This window comes from Symphalangus syndactylus, chromosome 17 (genome assembly GCF_028878055.3).
Source record: "Symphalangus syndactylus isolate Jambi chromosome 17, NHGRI_mSymSyn1-v2.1_pri, whole genome shotgun sequence".
NCBI classification, from domain to species: Eukaryota; Metazoa; Chordata; class Mammalia; order Primates; family Hylobatidae; genus Symphalangus; species Symphalangus syndactylus.
Window position 1 is genome coordinate 81080945 of NC_072439.2, and position 20485 is coordinate 81101429.

The 20485-nt window shown below is 38.5% G+C and overlaps 1 protein-coding gene across 4 annotated transcripts in view; it reads right to left on the reverse strand.

Moving 5' to 3' along the window:
- Positions 1–453: 453 nt before the first annotated feature.
- GNB4 (G protein subunit beta 4) overlaps positions 454–20485 on the reverse strand; it is a 56249-nt gene continuing 36217 nt past the window's right edge. For all 4 annotated transcript variants that reach the window (XM_063621832.1, XM_063621834.1, XM_063621833.1 and 1 more), the window contains exons 6-10: positions 19598–19760; positions 18431–18497; positions 18121–18322; positions 9875–10091; positions 454–5700 (exon numbers count right to left, since the gene is read on the reverse strand). In XM_063621832.1, coding sequence (XP_063477902.1) covers positions 5594–5700; positions 9875–10091; positions 18121–18322; positions 18431–18497; positions 19598–19760 — 756 coding nt within the window. In that variant the 3' untranslated portion in view covers positions 454–5593. The remainder of the gene's footprint in view (positions 5701–9874; positions 10092–18120; positions 18323–18430; positions 18498–19597; positions 19761–20485) is intronic.

The following is a 20485-nucleotide window of genomic DNA, read 5'->3' on the forward strand; positions in this document are numbered from 1 at the left end:
AAAATTACAGAGGCCAGGCTTGTTGGCTCAAGCCTGCAATCCCAGCAGTTTGGGAGATCAGGGTGGGACGGTCCCTTAAAGCCAGGAGTTCGAGACATGCCTGGGCAACAAAGCAAGACCCCTGTCTCAATAAAAACTTTATAAAAAATTGGCTGGGCATGGTAGTTCACGCCTATAATCCCAGCACTTTAGGAGCCCGGGAGTTCAAGACCAGCCTGGGCAACATAGACCCTGTCTCTACAAAAAAATATAAAAATTAACTGGGCATAGTGGCATGTACGTACCCATAGTCCCATCTACTCCGGAGGCTGAGGTGGGATGATCACTTGAGCACGGGAGGCTAAGGTTGCAGTAAATCATGATGACACCACTGTACTCCAGCCTGGGCAAGAGAGTAACACTCTCAAAAAAAAAAAAAAAGAAAAAAAAAGTGGCATAAAAAAAACAATGAAATCTGGTTAAAAGCACTTTATTGATTACAGTATCAATTCACAACATTTCATAAAGCCACTGTACAAATAGAGGAATGAATCACTGTGTAAGAAAGATCTAAGAACAGTTAAATCATGACACAAGTCCACAGTTTATAGGGTTTAGAGCTTTAAGAGCCTTAATCTAACATGTTTACCCTTCCCATAATTAGACTACTACTGACATTCATGTTCAATTGACCACAAGTGTGTACAAATCATTCTAGGTAAAGACAAACACTTTCAGAATGCTTTAACAGGAAAATAATTTTAATCAACTTTAAAAACACACTTAGATGTGGATGCCTTTGGATAGGAAAATAGAAATGCAAGTGTTCAGATGCTTCTTTGAAAAGAAAACAATAGGATAGAGCACCATTGTGTAAAAGACAAAAGGCTTGAGATATCTACCAAGTATATCACTGAAGTTCTATTAATTAAGAAATAAATACTGTATGATGTAAGATTTTGTTGAATACATTTAACACCAGTTGGAATATAGCTTTTTTTCTCCCTCGTAATGCTGCTTTATCACAACTGTATTTTACAAAATCAGTAACTGGATTTAAGAAAGAAGACATACGAGATTTTATCAACATGCAAACATTTGCAAATACAAGGTGTACCATCAATGTGTGATTAATAAGTTACTTTTTAAAATAAAGTGCTAGCTTAGATATTCTACTATAAACCATGTCATTGAGTACCTATTATGTAACCAATATTTTAAAATATACACTGAATCTAAGGCAACCCAAAATGAACAATGGAAAGAAAATTAGTAAATCTGAAATGTACTTCACATTCTATTTAATCTAATTTAAAATATAAATTCATTGTGCAACCCATAAGAAAGATGGTCCAACCTGTGGGTATTTTTAAAAAATTCTAACAGGAGAAATCATTGAAAATTTTGCTTTTTCACAATGCCAAAAAGGAAAGAATTTGAACATAATATTTAATTTTTAACAAAATTCAGCCTGACTCAGGCCCTGAAGATTTTAGAAAGAACATCTTCACTATTAAAATGATGGCAGGCCCAAATGGGGGATTGTTTAACCAGTTTTCCTAAGTTAAACCAAGAATAAGCCACAAGTATTCAATTGTGTTACAACTTAGATCTGAGACATTTACATCAAAGCATACTTCCCTGAACATGTTCATATTTAAAATGCTTAAGGTCTTATTATTAAATCCAAAATACCAAAAGTACTGGAGGAGCTAGTTATACAATACTGGCACAGCATTTTTAAGCAATAATAAAAAGTTTCATTTTGTCACCTTAAGATCCATTTCTCTATTAATAGGTTAAGTTTGAAATTCTGTAACATATTCTAGAAGCACCTACATCCATTATTTCCAAGAGACTAGTTTACTATTATCATGCAATCTCTGAGGTCATATGAGTCTAAAATGAAGGGAATTGCTGAACAGGCCCTTTTGCTGTTGAGATACGAAGCCTCAAATCTTTGCCTCTGAAGATGGAATTCAATGTGGTGTGTGTAATCACAAGTAAAAACTTGAGCTAGGGAGGAACCTTGGATATTCAGTCTAAATCTCAAACAGCATAGCTGCCAAAAATGAGGCCTGTCCATTAAAGTGGAGGAGATATCCTTGCTGATGGCAAGAACTGCTTTCTCGTTTTGAGACAGAGTCTTGCTCTGTCACCCAGGCTGGAGTGCAGTGGCGCCATCTCGGCTCACCACAACCTCCGCCTCCCGAGTTCAAGTAATTCTCTGCCTCAGCCTCACAAGTAGCTGACAGGCGCCCGCCTCCACGCCCGGCTAATTTTTGTATTTTTAGTAGAGACAGGGTTTCACCATCTTGGCCAGGCTGGTCTTGAACTCCTGACCTCGTGACCCACTTGCCTCAGCCTCCCAAAGTGCTGGGATTACAGGTGTGAGCCACCGTGCCTAGCCAAGAACTGTTTGCTTAAGCAGGTTTTTGGGACAATATGCTCAACACCACAGGGTGATCACATACTTAGAAAAGAATATGTATCTCTAAAATATTCTTGCCAGATCTCAAAAAACTACTCAATGCTACAGAGTCGACAAATTAACCTTCTCAGGCATATTGTGTTTAAATGTTTCTTAGAAGGTAAAGAAGGAAACCTGGCTGGGCACGGTGGCTCACGTCTGTAATCCCAGCACTTTGGGAGGCTGAGGCTGGTGGATCACTTGAGGCCAGGAATACGAGATCAGACTGGCCAAGATGGCGAAACCCTGTCTCTACTAAAAATACAAAAATTAGCCGGGCATGGTGGCACATGCCTATAGTCCCAGCTACTTGGGAGGCTGAGGCACAAGAATTGCTTGAACCCAGGAGGCAGAGGTTGAGGCTGCAATGAGCCAAGATTGCACCACTGTACACTCCAGCCTGGGTAACAGAGTGAGACTCTTGTCTTTAAAAAAAAAAAAAGAAGGAACATTAACTGCAATATTCTTGACGATGCAAATTTTAAAAAACTAAATCCAGCCAGGTTTTTCAGCCTTAAAAACTAAGATCCAAACTATTCAACGTCTCTACAAATTATATACTCATTGAATTCAGGAGCAATAACAAACAAATAATCAGCTCAACATAAACTGCAAGTAAACAAATATATTTAGCAACTAGAGCCCCTATTATTAGAAAGCAAAGGTGTAACCATGAAGGTAATTGTGGTAGTGAGGCTACTCTGTCGCCATTTGTTTATGGGTATAATTAACCACAAGTGTTAGTTTTTAGTTGCTGAGTAAATATTTAATTATGGGAATTGCTTTAAACTCCTCTTCATAAACTTTAAGAACATTAAAATAAATGTAATTTTAAAATATGTTAAGACCATAGAATTCCTGTGGTCTGTATGCCTCTGACTACTATAATAACTTTTAAGTAGAGGAGATACTCTTACATATTTAAGGTTATTTTTATGCATAATAGAATTGTTTTCTTCTGACTAACCTACATGGCAAACTTTCCCCAACCCTCTTTTTCTGGAAATGAACACATTCCTTTATTCTTTTCTCAAAGAGCTGTTCTTTATGAAGTGATATAAATAGCCTACAAATAAACATTAATAGCAAAAGTTCATATAAATTTTTTTTTTTTTTTCCTAATTTGAGACTTGGGATTATAGGTGTGAGCTACTGTGCCCAGCCAAAAAGTTAATAGAAATCTTAACCAAAATATAAATATACATTCATAACTGCCATCTGTAACATTCTGTTTTGGTCCTATATCTTAATTTGCCTTTATCCATTTTATTATTATTCTAATTGTCAACTGATTTTAATAAAACTGATACGTCTTTACAGTTGATGCACATATTAGCACATTCACAATATAAAAACAAAAATTTAGAGGTAAAGTTTGGGAGTATTTAGCTTAAGGTTACACATGTTCAAAAGTTAACACAGACCTATCTGAAAAGTAACTAAGTTACAAAACAATGCACGTCTATATATCAGAATAATCCAAGACTTTACCATCAAGCAAGACTAACAATCTTCTATTATCAATCATTTAGACTTATTTGTAAAAGAAAATCCAACAGGAAAAGTATCTTTAAGTTGGTCGTGGGGGACATTCTAGTAAGAGACATTATTATACCACAGAAGAACTGTTCAATATAGCTCTCTAACTCCTTTAAGAACTGCTTTCGGAATTTTTATTTTGGCTTTAAGTGGAATCACTTACATCTAGACATCCCTTGAAGACATTCTAGTAAGTGGAATCACTTACATCTAGACATCCTTTGAAGACATTCTAGTAAGAGACAAGACTAACAATCTTCTATTATCAATCATTTAGACTTATTTGATCTTTAACTTGGTCGTGGGGGACATTCTAGTAAGAGACACATTAATATACCACAGAAGAACTGTTTAATATACCTCTCTAACTCCTTTAAGAACTGCTTTCGGAATTTTTATTTTGGCTTTAAGTGGAATCACTTACATCTAGACATCCTTTGAAGCAAAACCACTTAGAAACCAGTATTTTGTGCTAAGGAAGGGACGAAATACTACAAAATATTGCAAAACAGAACAAAAAGCTTAAAGGTTTCATTTTCAGAAATTTAAAGGCACAGATATTTCACATCAATTCAGATTTTATAGTATGCAAACATGAAATAAACCATCGTATTACAACAAATATGTGCTAGCGATTGGTTAGATCTCACAATTCTCCCCAAATGTAACACTGTCACACTGCATTTCCTCTCTAGATGTACACTGATAGCACTGGGAAAGATGTTCAGATGCAGGGACAATCCCAATGTTTACCAAACCTCTGAAAGATGAGTATACCTTACAAACTTAGTTCCAAATATGAAATGAATAGGAAAGCCCAGCTATTTAGGGGGGTACTCAAAGTGTCAACTGATCATAACCAGGCTTTTAGAATGTCAAGAACCATTTATATGCTATTACCTACTTTTTATTAATAAATTATAATGATGTATTTTATCTATGTCCAAAATATCAGTGAAATCTCTAATCTCTGGCCTTCAGATTATCTGTCCCCTCAAAGGACTGAAAGCAAGCACTTTGATTAATAGTACACGGCAAATGATGCATGAGAAACAATGGACTCCCCTCAGAGGTGCCCCGCCTGTCAATGCTCTTAAACATGAAGCCATCAGGATCTCTTAGATTCAAAGAGATAGAATTCAAGGGGACTTTCTTCAGACATAAATACAGACACACACAGTATCATTTCTGTCTGTTTCTGTGCCTGGTTCTTCCATTATAAAACTCAAAAATGTGACATTTCTTGTGTATACAAAGTTAAAAATGTACTTCTTAAAAAATGCAAACACAATGGCGAGCTGCCATAATGTGTACATTCTGTTCTGCACAAAGAAAATAGACTCTGAGTACACACAATTCATCAAGGTTAAATTAACCCAACCCCTCAAATACATACACTGGTCCTTTTGATCTCAGAAGGCACCTTTGCCTTTTTTCCCCCACCCCCACTTTTTTTTGGTAGTTTACTGAAAGCTTGTTTTTGTATATAATCTAATAGAAAAATCTTCACCTGCAAATATAAGGTAGAACTTTTTCACAGCTATAGGCTGTAGCATTGATTTCTCCAGATATATCAATGGAGAACAAAGAATGTGTATGACACTGTTAATTCCAGATTCTAAGAAAACTGTCCCAAGAGCCTGTTGCCACAGCCATGCCATCATCAGTTACACCTAAGCAGCTCACACGGTTGTCATGACCAGCAAGGACACCTGAAAAAAAAAATTCAGTAAAAAATTAGCAATTGTAGAGTTTTAGAATTAAACAAGTATATGCAGAGATTTAAAAGGGTACTTATAAACTATCAATCAGTCCAGTTTTCTTGAAAGTTCATCAGTTAAAAAATAATAATTTAAAAGAAAACAACAAATTTCTCTGAGTAAGAAGACAAGTTAGGAGTAACCTGGATGTATTTATAAATTTGGATTATTTGAATTTTGACGTGCATCAATTTGTGGTTTCAATTTTGGAAAAATCATTTTATAATTCAACTTTATCTAGGAAAACATATGCAGACAATTATTCCACATCTCTAATAAGTTCATGATATTCCAAATTTTGCTGCTGAGCTATGTACGCTATTTTCAACAAAAACAAGATTTTCAATGAAGTTCACTGAAGGAGCCCTTTACCACAGGAACAACAAAAACATAAGAATAAAGCTGCCTTACATCACTGCTTCCAAGAATACCAACATAATTTATTTACTTTCTTATGCTAATCACCAAACTCTTGAATGTTATTGGTTATAACTTTCTGAAACCATGAAACTCATCTAATTCCTCCTTTCTTTCACATATTAAACTCACTTGATGTATTTCCAATATTTTGGAGGAAAACAAATACAATAAGATTAGTAAGAAAAATTAGAATACATCAAATGCTCAAAAAAAGTTTTAAAATACACTATGTTTGAATTTGCATTCTCTATATTCTTAAGCATATCATTTTCGATCAATCAGGAACAGAAGTTCATCTTGTAACTCTTAATATTCTCTGTAGTATCTCCAGTATGGCCATGTTTGGCAATGGGAAAATTTACCATTATGAGTTGAAATAACAAAAAAAAAATGAACATTGTGGCTAAATACTTTAAGTCACACTGGAGAGGGAAATGAATTAGCAATTCACAAGTCAGGATCCAATTTTAAGTTCAAAGTTCCAGTTGAGCCAACTTGAAACCAGCTTGTAAGCAAAGCAAAACTAAAACTCAAGCATATAAGTGTGGACAACAAGCACATTTTTATTTTGTTATGGATACTAATTGTTTCAATCCAGGCAAAACACCAAATATCTTTAAAAAGTAATTGGCCTTAAGCAACGGAGTACTTCCAGGAATCTACTTGCAGAGTGTAAAACTGCAAACCATGCAGTCTCTTTAAAGAGGTTGTAGAAGATTATTCCTGGAAAAAACTTAAACTGCCTCTGCTCCCTCAGGAACCCCAACAACTGCATAGGGGGGTTAAAAGGGTAAGGACATAAATCCACAAGGACAGTGAGATGAGAGCAGGCAATGGCAACGAACTTTTATAAGCTGGACTGTGGCAACTGTGTTAATGAACCCCAAAATACTGAGTTCAAAATGAATAATCTAGTAAGCCAAGTAACAAAATTACAATGCAGATTCTCCAAAAGCATCCCTACTAGGTGGAACCAGGTATCTCTGGAACAGGTAGGGGCAAAGGCAGAGTAAAATAAGATTGCACTGGAAAGTGTTCATCAATCAGTAAGAGCCCCCAGGTGTCCCTTTCCTCCACTCTGCAGAGTCAGGTGACAGATCATCCTGAGCTGTGGCGTAAGACTAGAGACTCACTCAGAGGAAAGGGTAAAACAGGGTCTCCTGACTGGAAGAAAACAGGCACAGATGAGATTGATAAAACTGTGCTGAAATGGGGAGTAAAGTTTACTAGCTAAATGTTTGGTCCCTCAGGTTTTCTCTTGAAATCAGCCCCCAAACTGGCAGCCAGTTTATACACTTCATGGAGGAAAGTGGCAGATGGAAAAAGGAAGAAAGGCAGACACAGCAGAGCTTCCTCAGTGAACGGCCAGGCTAGAGTGAATGGAGGCCTAGAGTCAGCACACCAGCCATGTGCTCAGAGCTTCAAATGGTTTTAGTGCCTCGCTCTTAAGTATGAACAAGAACTAACACTTTTAAGGAAATATTCTAAAAATAAAGACAGGAAACCCCAAAAATGAAGAAAAAAACAAACAAACTTGGAAACACAAAAGACTATGCTTGAAGAAGCAACTTAAAAAAAAAAAATTATTTCACTAATAATAGCTCTTAAGTTAAAAAGATGGTAGTGAAAATGAAAACCAAAACTTAACAGAAGGGTTGAAACCTGAAGGGAGGTTTCCTCCCAGAAGATAAAGCAAAAAAGATAGAAAATAAAAAATACAATTAAAAGGTCAGGCTGGGCGCAGTGGCTCACGCCTATAATCCCAGCACTTTGGGAGGCTGAGGCAGGCAGATCACCTGAGGTCAGGAGTTCAAGACCAGCCTGACCAACATGGTGAAACTCCATCTGTACTAAAAATACAAAACTTAGCTGGGCGTGGTGGTGCGTGCTTGTCATCCCAGCTAGTCTACTCGGGAGGCTGAGGCAGGAGAATCGCTGGAACCTGGGAGGCAGAGGCTGCAGTGAGCCAAGATCACGCCACTGCACTCCAGCCTGGGCAACAGAGCAAGACTCCGTCTCAAAAAAATAAAATAAAAATTCTTAAAAAACAAAAAAAGTCAAAAGGATCAGTCCAGGAAGCCCATTTTCAACATCATGAGAGATCTAGAAAAAGGGAATGATGATAATAGAGAAGAAATAAAATTCAACAAGCCCCCACCCCCAAGTGTCCCTGTTCTATAGGGTAATGAGTTTCCCAATCAAAAAGGCTCACTAAATACCCAGCACAATGAACGAAAATGGATCTGCTCCAAGACACATCAAAACTGGCAGAAAGTGTGAAGATTCATTAGTGAGAAGCACATAGAAACTAAGAATATAAACCAAAAAATTAACTCTAGAAAATACAAAAAAGCTGCATGGCAAAAGAAGTCATAACACGTCTCATGGCTCAGCAGCAAATGACTTTTTAAAAAGTCAGAATTATGTAAACAGTGAATGTGGTTCTAAACAAAATCTATCATATGGGAAAAACTGGTTGGGAAGAATGTGGCTATGGCAGGAGCAGCTTAAAACCCAACCCTGGCCGGGCGCGGTGGCTCAAGCCTGTAATCCCAGCACTTTGGGAGGCCGAGGCGGGCGGATCACGAGGTCAGGAGATCGAGACCATCCTGGCTAACACGGTGAAACCCTGTCTCTACTAAAAATACAAAAAATTAGCCGGGCGTGTTGGCGGGCGCCTGTAGTCCCAGCTCCTCGGGAGGCTGAGGCAGGAGAATGGCCTGAACCCGGGAGGCGGCGCTTGCAGTGAGCCGAGATCGCGCCACTGCACTCCAGCCTGGGTGACACAGCAAGACTCCGTCTCAAAAAAAAAAAAAAAAAAAAAAAAAAAAACCCAACCCTTATCATCCATCATAATAGGTCAACAACGGATAACACCTAAATTTTTATTTTTTAAACAAGTAACAGCAATACAGGCATGTTATTTAGAGATATGTAAGTAAGCCAGGTGAGGTGATTCAAGCCCGTAATCCCAGCTACTCCAGAGGCTGGGGTGGGAAGAAACCAGCCTTAGCAACATAAAGAGACCCTGTCCCAACAAAACAAAACAAAACAAAGGGGGTGGGGAGAGAGGAGGGGTAGATAAATGACTAAATGCAGTTCCTTTGGGGAGCAGAAACTATGGGTTGGGAATGAAGCAACTGCTGTGTTTTGGTAACAAGCTATATAGGACAATTGGATTCCTTTAAGTATAATTTTGATTTTTAAAACTAGTTAAAAATTACTCTGTGTGACTTATTAATGACAGTCCCCAGTATGGCTTAATGTGTATTGTCATCTTGTAGAAGCTACAGAGGAGGACTGAGGGTATGGGGCTAAGGGAAGCAACAGGTCTATGTCCTGTCCCATACAAGATCTGCTTCAGAAGGAAGAAAACCAGCAGTTACAATGTTTCCTGTCAGGTGATAAGAAAAGTGTGATTTCTAAAAGACCACACTGAATCACATTCACTATCCATCTTTAATTCTGAAGTCTACCAAACAAGAAAATATTACAGACCTCAGTGTGATTCTTCAGAAAGCAAAAGTGTAAATATGGCTTATGGATTATAACCACAAACAAAAGGTAACAACAAAGAACATGATGAGAACCATCGGGTTACCACTTTCCACAACTCCAGGATGTCCATGGAGGCCTAGAACACGACTGATGGGAACCTCTTCACGCTTCCTGAAAATCAGAACCTAATGTGGACTTATTTACTAACCTGCACGATCTCCTTTTAGCGTGTCCCATACGTTACAATTAAAGTCATCGTAACCAGCCAACAAGAGACGCCCACTTTTTGAGAAGGCTACAGAAGTGATTCCACAGATGATATTGTCATGAGAATACAATAATAACTCTTGATCTGCACGAAGGTCAAAGAGCCGGCAAGTGGCATCATCAGAGCCAGTGGCGAAGGCATATCCATTTGGGAAAAACTAGACAGGAAAGTAACAAACATTTATTCTACAGATGTATGTAAAATCATAGGAGGCAGTGTAATACTACACAAATGTAGATTAATCTTCCAACTTGGCTACCTACCAGGTGAGCGATGTTGGGCACTAAAGATTCTTAAATATTTTGAGCCTTACATTCCATTTCAAAGTGTTGGTTAGGACTGAATTAAATAACATATGCAAAGTACATAGCCCATTGTTCAGAACACAGCAAGTATTCAACAAATATTGGCTCTGGTTCTCCATATGTTATGTTGAAACATTTAAAGCAAGTACTAATATTTATAGAATATATATGTGTATGTGTGTGGCTGTTGTAGAACGAACAGCAAGGAGATAAAAGGTCCACAATCCTTACAGGGTTATAAGGACCCCTTAGCGCAGTTCTTTTTCAGAATTCAGAATTTTTCAGATTTTAGAAAGGTAATATACTGCGTACTTGGTAAAACCCAAATATGGTGCAATTTACAATATACTCTCAAGTCAACACTATTAAATAACACTATTCAAATCCTCAGTATCTTATTTCGTGCCTTCTTAGGATATCAGTATTTGCAAGTTGTCTACTAAAGTCTCCTACACAATGGTGTTTTGGGTCCTTGAATTTTTAATAGCTTTTGTTTTATGAATTTCAATGTTATAGCATCACTACTGTCCCTTTCATTAAGATAAAACTTCTCTCATCTTATAGTTTTTTGCTCCAATTCTACTTCGGTTAATAGCAATATAGTAATATTACTACAGATTTCCTTCCAGTTTATGACTTACCCACTCTCTTACTGTTACATTTAGCCTTCCTGAGTCATTTTGTTTTAGGTGTGTTTCTTGCATACATTACAGTTCAGTTTATTCTGTATCTTTTAATAGCAGTAATCATTTACGTGTAATGCCTTAAGTGATTATTCTTGGTCTTAATCTCTTATCCTATATTATATTTAGTGTATTTTCTCCCCACATCATGACTATGATCTCTGATACTTAAAATTATTGGGTCACAGTATTTCTCCCTTAACACTTGGCAGATACTGTTCAGGAGCCTTCCAGCAGTGTCTGTCGTGAAAAAGTGTGAGTTTAGCTTGGTTTTTAATCTTTTATATCTAGGTAATCTGCATTTTCGTCTTGAATTTTCTCCCATCTTTTGATACTCTTAAATTCAACAGGATGTGTTGGTTTCTCTTAATTACTTTTTTTTGTTATTTTGAGACAAGAGTCTTGCTCTGTCGCCCAGACTGGAGTGCAGTGGTGCAATCTCAGCTCACTACAATTTCTGCCTGCTGGGTTCAAGTGCTTCTCCTGCCTCAGTCTCCTCAGTAGCTGGGATTACAGGCATGCATCACAACGCCTAATTTTTTTGCATTTTTAGTAGAGACGGGGGTTTCATTATGTTGGCCAGGGTGGTCTCAAACTCCTGGCCTCAAGTGATCTGCCTGCCTCAGCCTCCCAAAGTGCTGAGATTACGGGCATAAGCCACAGCGCCTGGCCCCTCTTTTAATTACTTTTTAAAAAGTACTTCATAAGACCCTTAGACCTTCAACTCAATGATTTTCTTCAACAAAGATATTTTTTTAAAAATTACTTCTTGACTATCCTTCTGCTTCCAGCCAAAATGGAGCAACCGTGATAGGATTTGCTCCACGCCTTAAAAAACTAAAAACAACTGACAAAAATATATAAAACATGGTTCTAAAAACATTGGATATCAGTCAATGAAGGAGTGTACCTCAGAGAAACAATAAATAAAAAGAGGCTGAGCGTGGTGGCTCACACCTGTAATCCCAGCACTTTGGGAGGCTGAGGTGGGCAGATCACCTGAGGTCAGGAGTTTGAGACCAGCCTGTCCAACGTAGTGAAACCCCAACTCTACCAAAAATACAAAAATTAGCACAGCGTGTTGGCGGGTGCCTGTAGTCCCAGCTACTTGGGAGGTTGAGGCAGGAGAATCACGTGAACCCGGAAGGCGGAGGTTGCAGTGAGCCGAGATCATGCCACTGCACTCCAGCCTGGGTGACAGAATGAGACTGTCTCAAAATAAGTAAGTAAATAAATAAATAATTCCTACAGCTGCTCCATCTTACTACCTTACTACCATCTTACTATGAAAGTTTACAGGTCATGGTGAAGGGAAGAGAAACGCAGCTGGAGCCCACTGGCCTCCCTGAGTTGAGGAGACAGCACTGGGAATCCAAGAAGTCCACAGCAGCTAGAGTTCACAGAGAGTGTTGGAGAGGACAAAGCTTGGCAATGAGAAAACTCCAGAGGCATGCTGAGGGCCTCCTTTAGGGAGTCAACGGAGTACCGATCAGCAGAGCCGTGTGAGAAAACTAATCAAGCTGCGAAAGGAACACCCAAAAAGATTACAGGAAACAAACCCTGGTGCGTACATAGGACAAAAATAATGCCTATCCCCTCCAGCCAGAGGGGAAACCTCATAATACACAGGAAAAACCTCGTAATTAATTGGGAAGAGGGGTTTTAAGTCTTTTGCCTCACCAGTGGGGCAAAATTAAGCACACACGGTGTGACTCTGGTCCCATCTAACAAAACTGACATGCAAACCCTGTAATGATCAAATCGTTTCCAAGTAACTTAACTTGGCCAGTCTGATTTTAGCTATGCCCCAGAGCAAATCTAAATAATATTTTTATGAATATAAAATTATCTAGCATCCAACAAGGTAAAATTCACAATGTCTGGTATCTAATAAAAATTCACCAGACATGCAAAAAAGCAAGAAAATATGACCTATAATTAGGAGAAAAATTAATCAGTTGAAAAAAACAGAAAAAGTCACAGAAGATAAAATTAATAGGCAAGGACAACAACAATGTCTGGGATGAAAAGTGCACTGGATGGGTTCATGGCTGATAGATACTACAGAAGAGAAAAGACGCATGAAGGCAAAGCAATAGGAACCATCAAAAGTAAAATACAGAAAGAAAAATATCCTGAACAATAAAATGAACAGAACATGAGTGAGCACTGGGAAAAAACTTCAAGTGGTTTAATGTCTATGTGACTTAGTCTCCAAAGGAAGGGAGAGAGGAGACAGAAAAAAAAATCTGATTAGGGGCCGGGTGCGGTGGCTCACACCTTTAATCCCAGCACTTTGGGAGGCCAAGGCAGGCAGATCACCTGAGGTCAGGAGTTCAAGACCAGCCTGGCCAACATAATAAAACCCCGCCTCTACTAAAAATACAAAAAATTAGCCGGGCACGGTAGTGTGCGCCTGTAGTCCCAGCTACTCAGGAGGCTGAGGCAAGAGAATTGCTTGAACCCGGGAGGTGGAGGTTGCAGTGAGCCGAGATCATGCAGCTGCACTCCAGCTAGGGTGACAGAGCGAGAGTCAGTCTCAAAAAAAAAAAGAAAGAAAGAAACTCATAGATCCAAACACAAGAAACATGAAGAAGGGCCAAGCATGGTGGCTCACTCCTGAAATCCGAGCACTTTGGGAGGCTAAGACAAAAGATCACTTCGGCCCAGGAGTTCCAGACTAGCCTGGGCAACATCGCAAGGCCCTATCTCTGCAAAAAATACACACACGCACACAAAATAGCCAGGCATGGTGGCACGCACCTGTATACCCAGCTACTTGGGCCCAGGGAAGTCGAGGCTGCAGTGAGCCATGACTGCACCATTGCACTCCAGCCTGGGTGACAGAGTGAAACCCAGTCTTAAAAAAAAAAAAATTATGGCTTTAAGTTCCAATATTAGAAATTTTAAAAAGTTCCAAATCAATGACATCAGCTTCTATCTTAAAAAAAAACTAGAAAAAAGGCTGTGCACGGTGGCTTATGCCTGTAATCCCAACACTTTGGGAGGCCGAGGTGGGTGGATCACCTGAGGTCAGGAGTTCGAGACCAGCCTGACCACATGGAGAAACCTCGTCTCCACTAAAAATACAAAAAAATCAGCCGGGCATGTTGGCTCATGCCCGTAATCCCAGCTACTTGGCAGGCTGAGGCAGGAGAATCGCCTGAACCTGGGAGGCGGAGGTTGTGGTGAGCCAACATCACACCATTGCACTCCAGCCTGGGCAACAAGAGTGAGACTCCGTCTCAAAAAAATAAAAGGCCAGGGGCTGCGACTCACTCCTGTAATCCCAGTACTCTGGGAGGCCAAGGCGGGCAGATCACCAGATCAAGAGATCGAGACCATCCTGGCCAACATGGTGAAACCCTGTCTCTACCAAAAATTCAAAAATTAGCTGGGCGTGGTAGTGTGTGCCTGTAGTCCCAGTTACTTGGAAGGCTGAGGCAGGAGAATTGCTTGAACCCGGGAGGCAGAGGTTGCAGTGAGCTGAGATCGCACCACTACACTCCAGCCTCGCAATAGAGCAAGACTTTGTCTCAAAAAAAAAGAAAAAAAAAAAAAAAGCCTAGAAAAAGAAAAGCAAATGAGGCCTGAGTGATCAGTTTGGCTTTGTTTCCCCACCCAAATCTCATCTTGAATTGTAATCCCCAAATCCCCACGTGTTGTGAGGGAGCCGGTGGAAGGTAACTGAATCATGAGAGTGGTCTCCCTGCAGGCTGTTCTTGTGATAGAGAGTGAGTTCTCACGAGATCTGATGGTTTATAAGGGGCTTCCCCCTTCGCTCAGCACTCATTCTCTCTCCTGCCGCCCTGTGGAGAGGTGCCTTCCACCATGATTGTAAGTTTCCTGAGGCCTCCCCAGCCATGCAGAACTGTGTCTATTAAACCTCTTCTCTTTATAAATTACCCAGTGTCTGGTATTTCTTCATAGCAGTGTGAGAATGAACTAATACACCAAGTAAGCAGTAGAAAAGAAATAATAAAGATGAGAGTGAAAGATCAATGAAACAGAAAAACAACAGAGTATCATTCAGAACAAAAGCTGGTTCTCTGAGCAGATAGTTGATTTATAGATAGATAGATAGATAGATAGATAGATAGATAGATAGATAGATAGATAGATAGGTACAAATAAAAAAACCTCTAGCCAGATATGTTCATTGCTAAGGCTGCCATAACAAAGCACCACAAGCTGGCTGGCTTAAACAAAAGGAATGTATTGTCTCACAGTTCTGGAGGCTAGAAACTTGAAACCAAGATATCTGAGGACTGTGACAGAAAGATGTGTAATCTTGTCTCTGTCCTGTAGATGACTGTCTTCTCCTGTGTCTCTTCACATCATCTTCCCTCTGCGCTTGCCTGTCTCCACATTTCCCCCTTTATAAGGACAATAGTCACGCTGGATTAGTGTCACCCAATCCATTATGACCTCATTTTAACCAATTATATCTGGACCAACCTTATTTTCAAATAAGGTCACAGTCTGAGGTCCTGGGCTTTAAGACTTCAACATATAAATTTTAGATGGGCACAATTCAGCCCACACTCCCAGACTATCAGGCAAAAAGTAAAACAAATTACCAACATCATAAATGAGAGCAGGATATCCTGTAAACTCTACAGATATCAAAAAAAAATTAAGGGAGTGTAATAAATAGCTGTAAGCCAATAAATATGACAATGTAGATGATATAGATAAAATCTTTGAAAGTTCACTCAAAAAGAAATGGATAACCTAAATAGCCCTATATCTAATACAACATCACATTATACACTGTAAATATATACAATTTGTCAATTATACCTTAACAAAGTGGGGGCTGGGGAGGAAAAAAGCCTTGATCTATGATAGAAATAACTGAATCTGGCACTGAGTTAATGAAATTAATAATCACAGTTTACAATTATTAACAGTGTCTTTACTGCTGAGAGACACCTAGAGGCCCCACAAATATAGAGCCAAATGGAAAATTTCAGCAACTCACTCAGTGAATATATGGGGCTCAGCCACAAATGAAACTATTAAAGTTTCATTTCTAAGCCTAACATTCTAAACAGTGTGAGAAATGTCACTGCTAAAATCATCACTGAATATAATTTCAAAATATTGTAAAAGAATAATAAAGTTGGTCATAATTTCATCTGAAAAACTGTTATATATACAGTATCTTTGTTTGAATCATTTTATTCCAAAAAGAAGCCTCTATATTTACTTATATTTGTAAAAGATGGTATTAATGTTTTGACAAAAAAAAAAAAAAACAGGAGAAAATCAATGTAAACACACCATTTTAACTGGCTGAAAAAAAAACCACACGAACATCTCAATAGATGGACAAAAAGTATTTGACGAAAATTCAACACTCATTCCTGATAAAGACTTTAGCAAATTATGAGAGAACATCTCAACTTGATAAAAGTCATGTGCTGAGAGATATAGAGGGTTAAGTTTGCCTGCTCTACAACTCTATTCTAACCAGGTTGGCCTACGGCAAAGAGGTGGGGATGGGGTTAGCACAGCATTTACTTTCTCTGATGTTTTCTACAAAATCATGTAAAAAAAATGACTTTCAATAAGTGTATGATAAAGAAAAGTGTACTAATTTTTTCCCCGAAAATGTCGTTATAAAATTAGAATATTTCTCATACATTAAAATCCTTGGCAATTATGGTACTTTTGGACAGTCTAGTCATATCTGTACTGTTTGGCATCTGATCTGCTTAGGTAACCTAACTCAAGCAGTATCCTACCTTCTTTTAACACCCCTCCCCCTCAATTCTGACCATTTGATAATCATTTTGATTGTCATTCAAAATGTTACTTTCACTTTACCCTAATTTACAGATATCTATAACTAGCTTATCCTCCTATATACTGAGTACTTTTTACCTGGCTTAATCTATTTATGGTTTTCTGTTTAGGTAGTTTTTTAAAATATGAAGTAGCTTATAAATAACTGATACCAGCAACGCCTGGTAGCTCACTCCTTGTAATCCCAGCACTTTGGGAGACTGAGGTGGGAGGATTGCTGAGCCCAGGAGTTCAAGAGCAGCCTGGGCAACATAGTGAGACTCTGCCTCTACCAAAGATTAAAAAAAAAAAAACAAAAAAAAACAACAAATCACCAGCCATGTGTGGTGGTGTATGCCTGTAGTCCCAGTACTCCTGAGGCTGAGGCAGGAAGATCACTTGGGCCCAGGAGTTCAAGGCTGCTGTGAGCTATGATCATGCCACTGTACTCCAGCCTGGGCAACAGAGTGAGACCCTGTCTCTAAATAATAATAATTTATACCATTTACTGAGCATCTAATACCTAGTTTCATTTAGTCTCCACACCATTCTCTGATGTAGGTGGTATTATCCCTATTTTAAAAACTGAAGAATCTGAGATTCACCAAGATGAAGCAGCATGACTAGTTTCACACAGGTGCTTAATGGCAGCAGAACTAAGATTAGGTCCTGGGTTGCACTGACTTCAAAAGCTATACTCCACACTAATCAGCTGCTTTTTTCATCCTTGTTGTTCTCTCTTTGGGTTGTTCACTTTGGTCCCAGAAAGATGAGACTTTTTTCTCATCTAAATTCACTGTCAGAACATCCACGATCTGCTTGTTTACTCATGATAATCCCTCCACTTTGGAAAAAAAAAAAAAAGCGATATTCACCAGCAATTAAAAACGTAGGTTGCCAGGAACAGTGGCTCATGCCTGTAATCCCAACACTTTGGGAGGCTGAGGCAGGAGGATTGCTTCAGCTCAGGAGTTCGAGACCAGCCTGGACAACATGGCAAAACCCCATCTCTATAAAAAATACAAAATTGGCCATGCATGGTGGTGTGTACCTGTAATCCTAGCTACCAGGAGACTGAGGTGGGAGGATCGCTTGAGCCCAGGAGGTCGAGGCTGCAGTGAGCCGTGATTGTGCCGCTGCACTCCAGCCTGGACGACAGAGCAAGACTGTCTCAAAAAAACAAAAAAATAACAACAAAAAAAATCCAACAATAACAAAAAAGATCTAGGACTATGAATTGAAGCTTTCTTTTTTAAAAAATCAAAAACCCTTATTACTTGGAGATTCAAAGTTATAAGGGCACATTACTTGTAAGAATCCTTGAAGGCAATTTGTTGTTAAAATCATGCCATAGAGCTCAACACTTTAAATGCATAATAAATTTTCTCCGGAAATGCTATTCACTTACACTGACAGCATTAATATCTGAGACATGTCCCGTGAAAGACTGTCTACACATTCCATCTCGAATATCCCATAATTTGGAAGAGGCATCACAAGCACCAGAAACAAAAGTCCTCATGTCAGGACTCAGAGAAAGACTCATCACATCTCCAGAATGCCCAGTGAATGTGGTGGTCTGCTGGGCAGTTTCGATGTCCCATAAAGCACTGTAATTAAAAACAAAATACAACATTTAATGACAATTACTTCTTCTTATGTCAGTTCCTGCTACCACCCTCAAACCCATAATCAGTGTGCTTCTGGAATAAACTTACCAAGTTGTATCTCCTGAACTTGTAACAATTTGGCTGTCATCTAAAAAACGACAGCAGGACAAGTACCCTACAGCATAAAGAGTAGCAAATTTTAGGTTATCACTGATTGAATAACTCAGTTACCATATGAAACAGCAATATATATTTTTAAAAATAGAAGACTTGGGCCACAAGTGTTTGTCAATATACTCTATAGTTCTACTTTTAGTTACTTCAAATCCCACATTGTCTATAAACCAAATTTTATCAACAAACCATTCTTAGGCATTTACTATGTTAATGACATTGTGCTGGGTACTCTGAAAGTTACCAAATTGAGTAAGACACAGCCCCTGCCACCTAAGACAATTACCTTGGGAAGAACTAAATCTATGGCCGACTGTGTTAAGCACCCTGGAGAAATAGTTTTAAAATACTGTGAGAGGATGCCTCTGGGCACACTGCCTATGAGTTAGCCCTGCTCTGCAAGGAGCAGTTAAAAAAATTTTTTTTCAAATAAAAAATATTAAAAAAATAAAAAACTGTAAGAAATCAGAACAACAACAGTGAAGACTTTATGAAAGATGTGGCATTTGAATGCTTAGCATTCATCAGTGTTTCAAAATATGGAAATGTCAGAAAAACACCATTCTAGAGATTTTGTAAAAGCATGGTCAAACAGTATGGTTAAAAATTCAGATGAACAGATACCAGATAAGTGGCAATAAATTCCTGATTAACACCACTAACCCAATACTACACTATTGAACTATGATGGGCACACTGGCAAACAAAGCAATACACTATCATGGTGAAAAGCACTTCACTAATGTACCTTAATGCATACTTTCAATTATGTAATTGAGTACAGATGCCACAATCCCATAATTGTTACATGGCAGCAGAAAATGAAGAACATTTTATTTGCTTTATTTTTCATGAGTTTGAATTTTGTGCAGTAAATTTCTTTACAAAAACAATACAGCTATTTTTGAAAGAAAAATAAAATTATGATCCACGTTTGTATGACTATGAAAAGTTAATGTTTCCTTTGTTCATACAATTTCATTCTCACCCGATTAATCCTCATCCTTTAGCCAGCCGAGCACAATCTGTCATTTGTCCTTGATCAGCACATTCCACACAAGGAACCACGTGTGGTGGGAAAGAATATTTAGGGAAGCTCACCTGTGTGACCTGGCAACTCTCGGCTTACTCTCACATTTCCCTCTCTGGTCTTTAAGTTATATATAGAGCAGATGTTGTCCAAGCCTCCACAGGCAACATAATTACCAGAGGGAGCATAAGCACAGGTCATCACCCAGGAGGACCTCAAAGGAATAGCATGCATCTGTAGGGCACACACCACACATCACTCAGATTACAAAAACAGTCATCTATTCATAAACCCATTTACAATGAAGTAAATATTATTAAAAATTAAATACATCTAAGAAAGATAAGTCAAATAAAATAATGTAATGGCTTGAGAAAGTGAACCATGAAAAATAAAACGCTAACGCACATTAAAATGCCTGTTGTTTTGTATTATCAAATCATCTGAGTCAAAAAGTGCTCTTTTTGGAAATTCTCTTAATAAAATAATGAACATAAAGATGTTTCAATGTGAATATCTTGCCATTTGAAAAATTAAGTGTCAAATGTTAGAGGTTTTAATAGAATTTTCACTTTTGTAATAGTGCTCAAAAGAGAAATTTCCTCCAACATAACTCTGAACAAGAACTAGGGAGATAATTAGCAAGTATCAGAGTCGATTACATTAGTCTTCCATGAAAAGATGACACTAGCATCCCTCTATTAATAGGCCCTTATTCTGGGATCTCGTTCAAACAATGGTGATAGTTTTGCATCACTCTAGAAACAGCACTGTCTGCTGCCTTGTTACCCTAACACCAATCATTTGAAGGTCAGATGGAAAAAAGAAAGGTGTATGAGAATACCACGGCTAAACAGTCATACAGGGAATCAACATGTGGCAGGATTACTACTATGCTCTCACTTAACCTAATATGCTTAAAATACATTTTTTTGTTTTATGAAAATATAGTTCAAAGA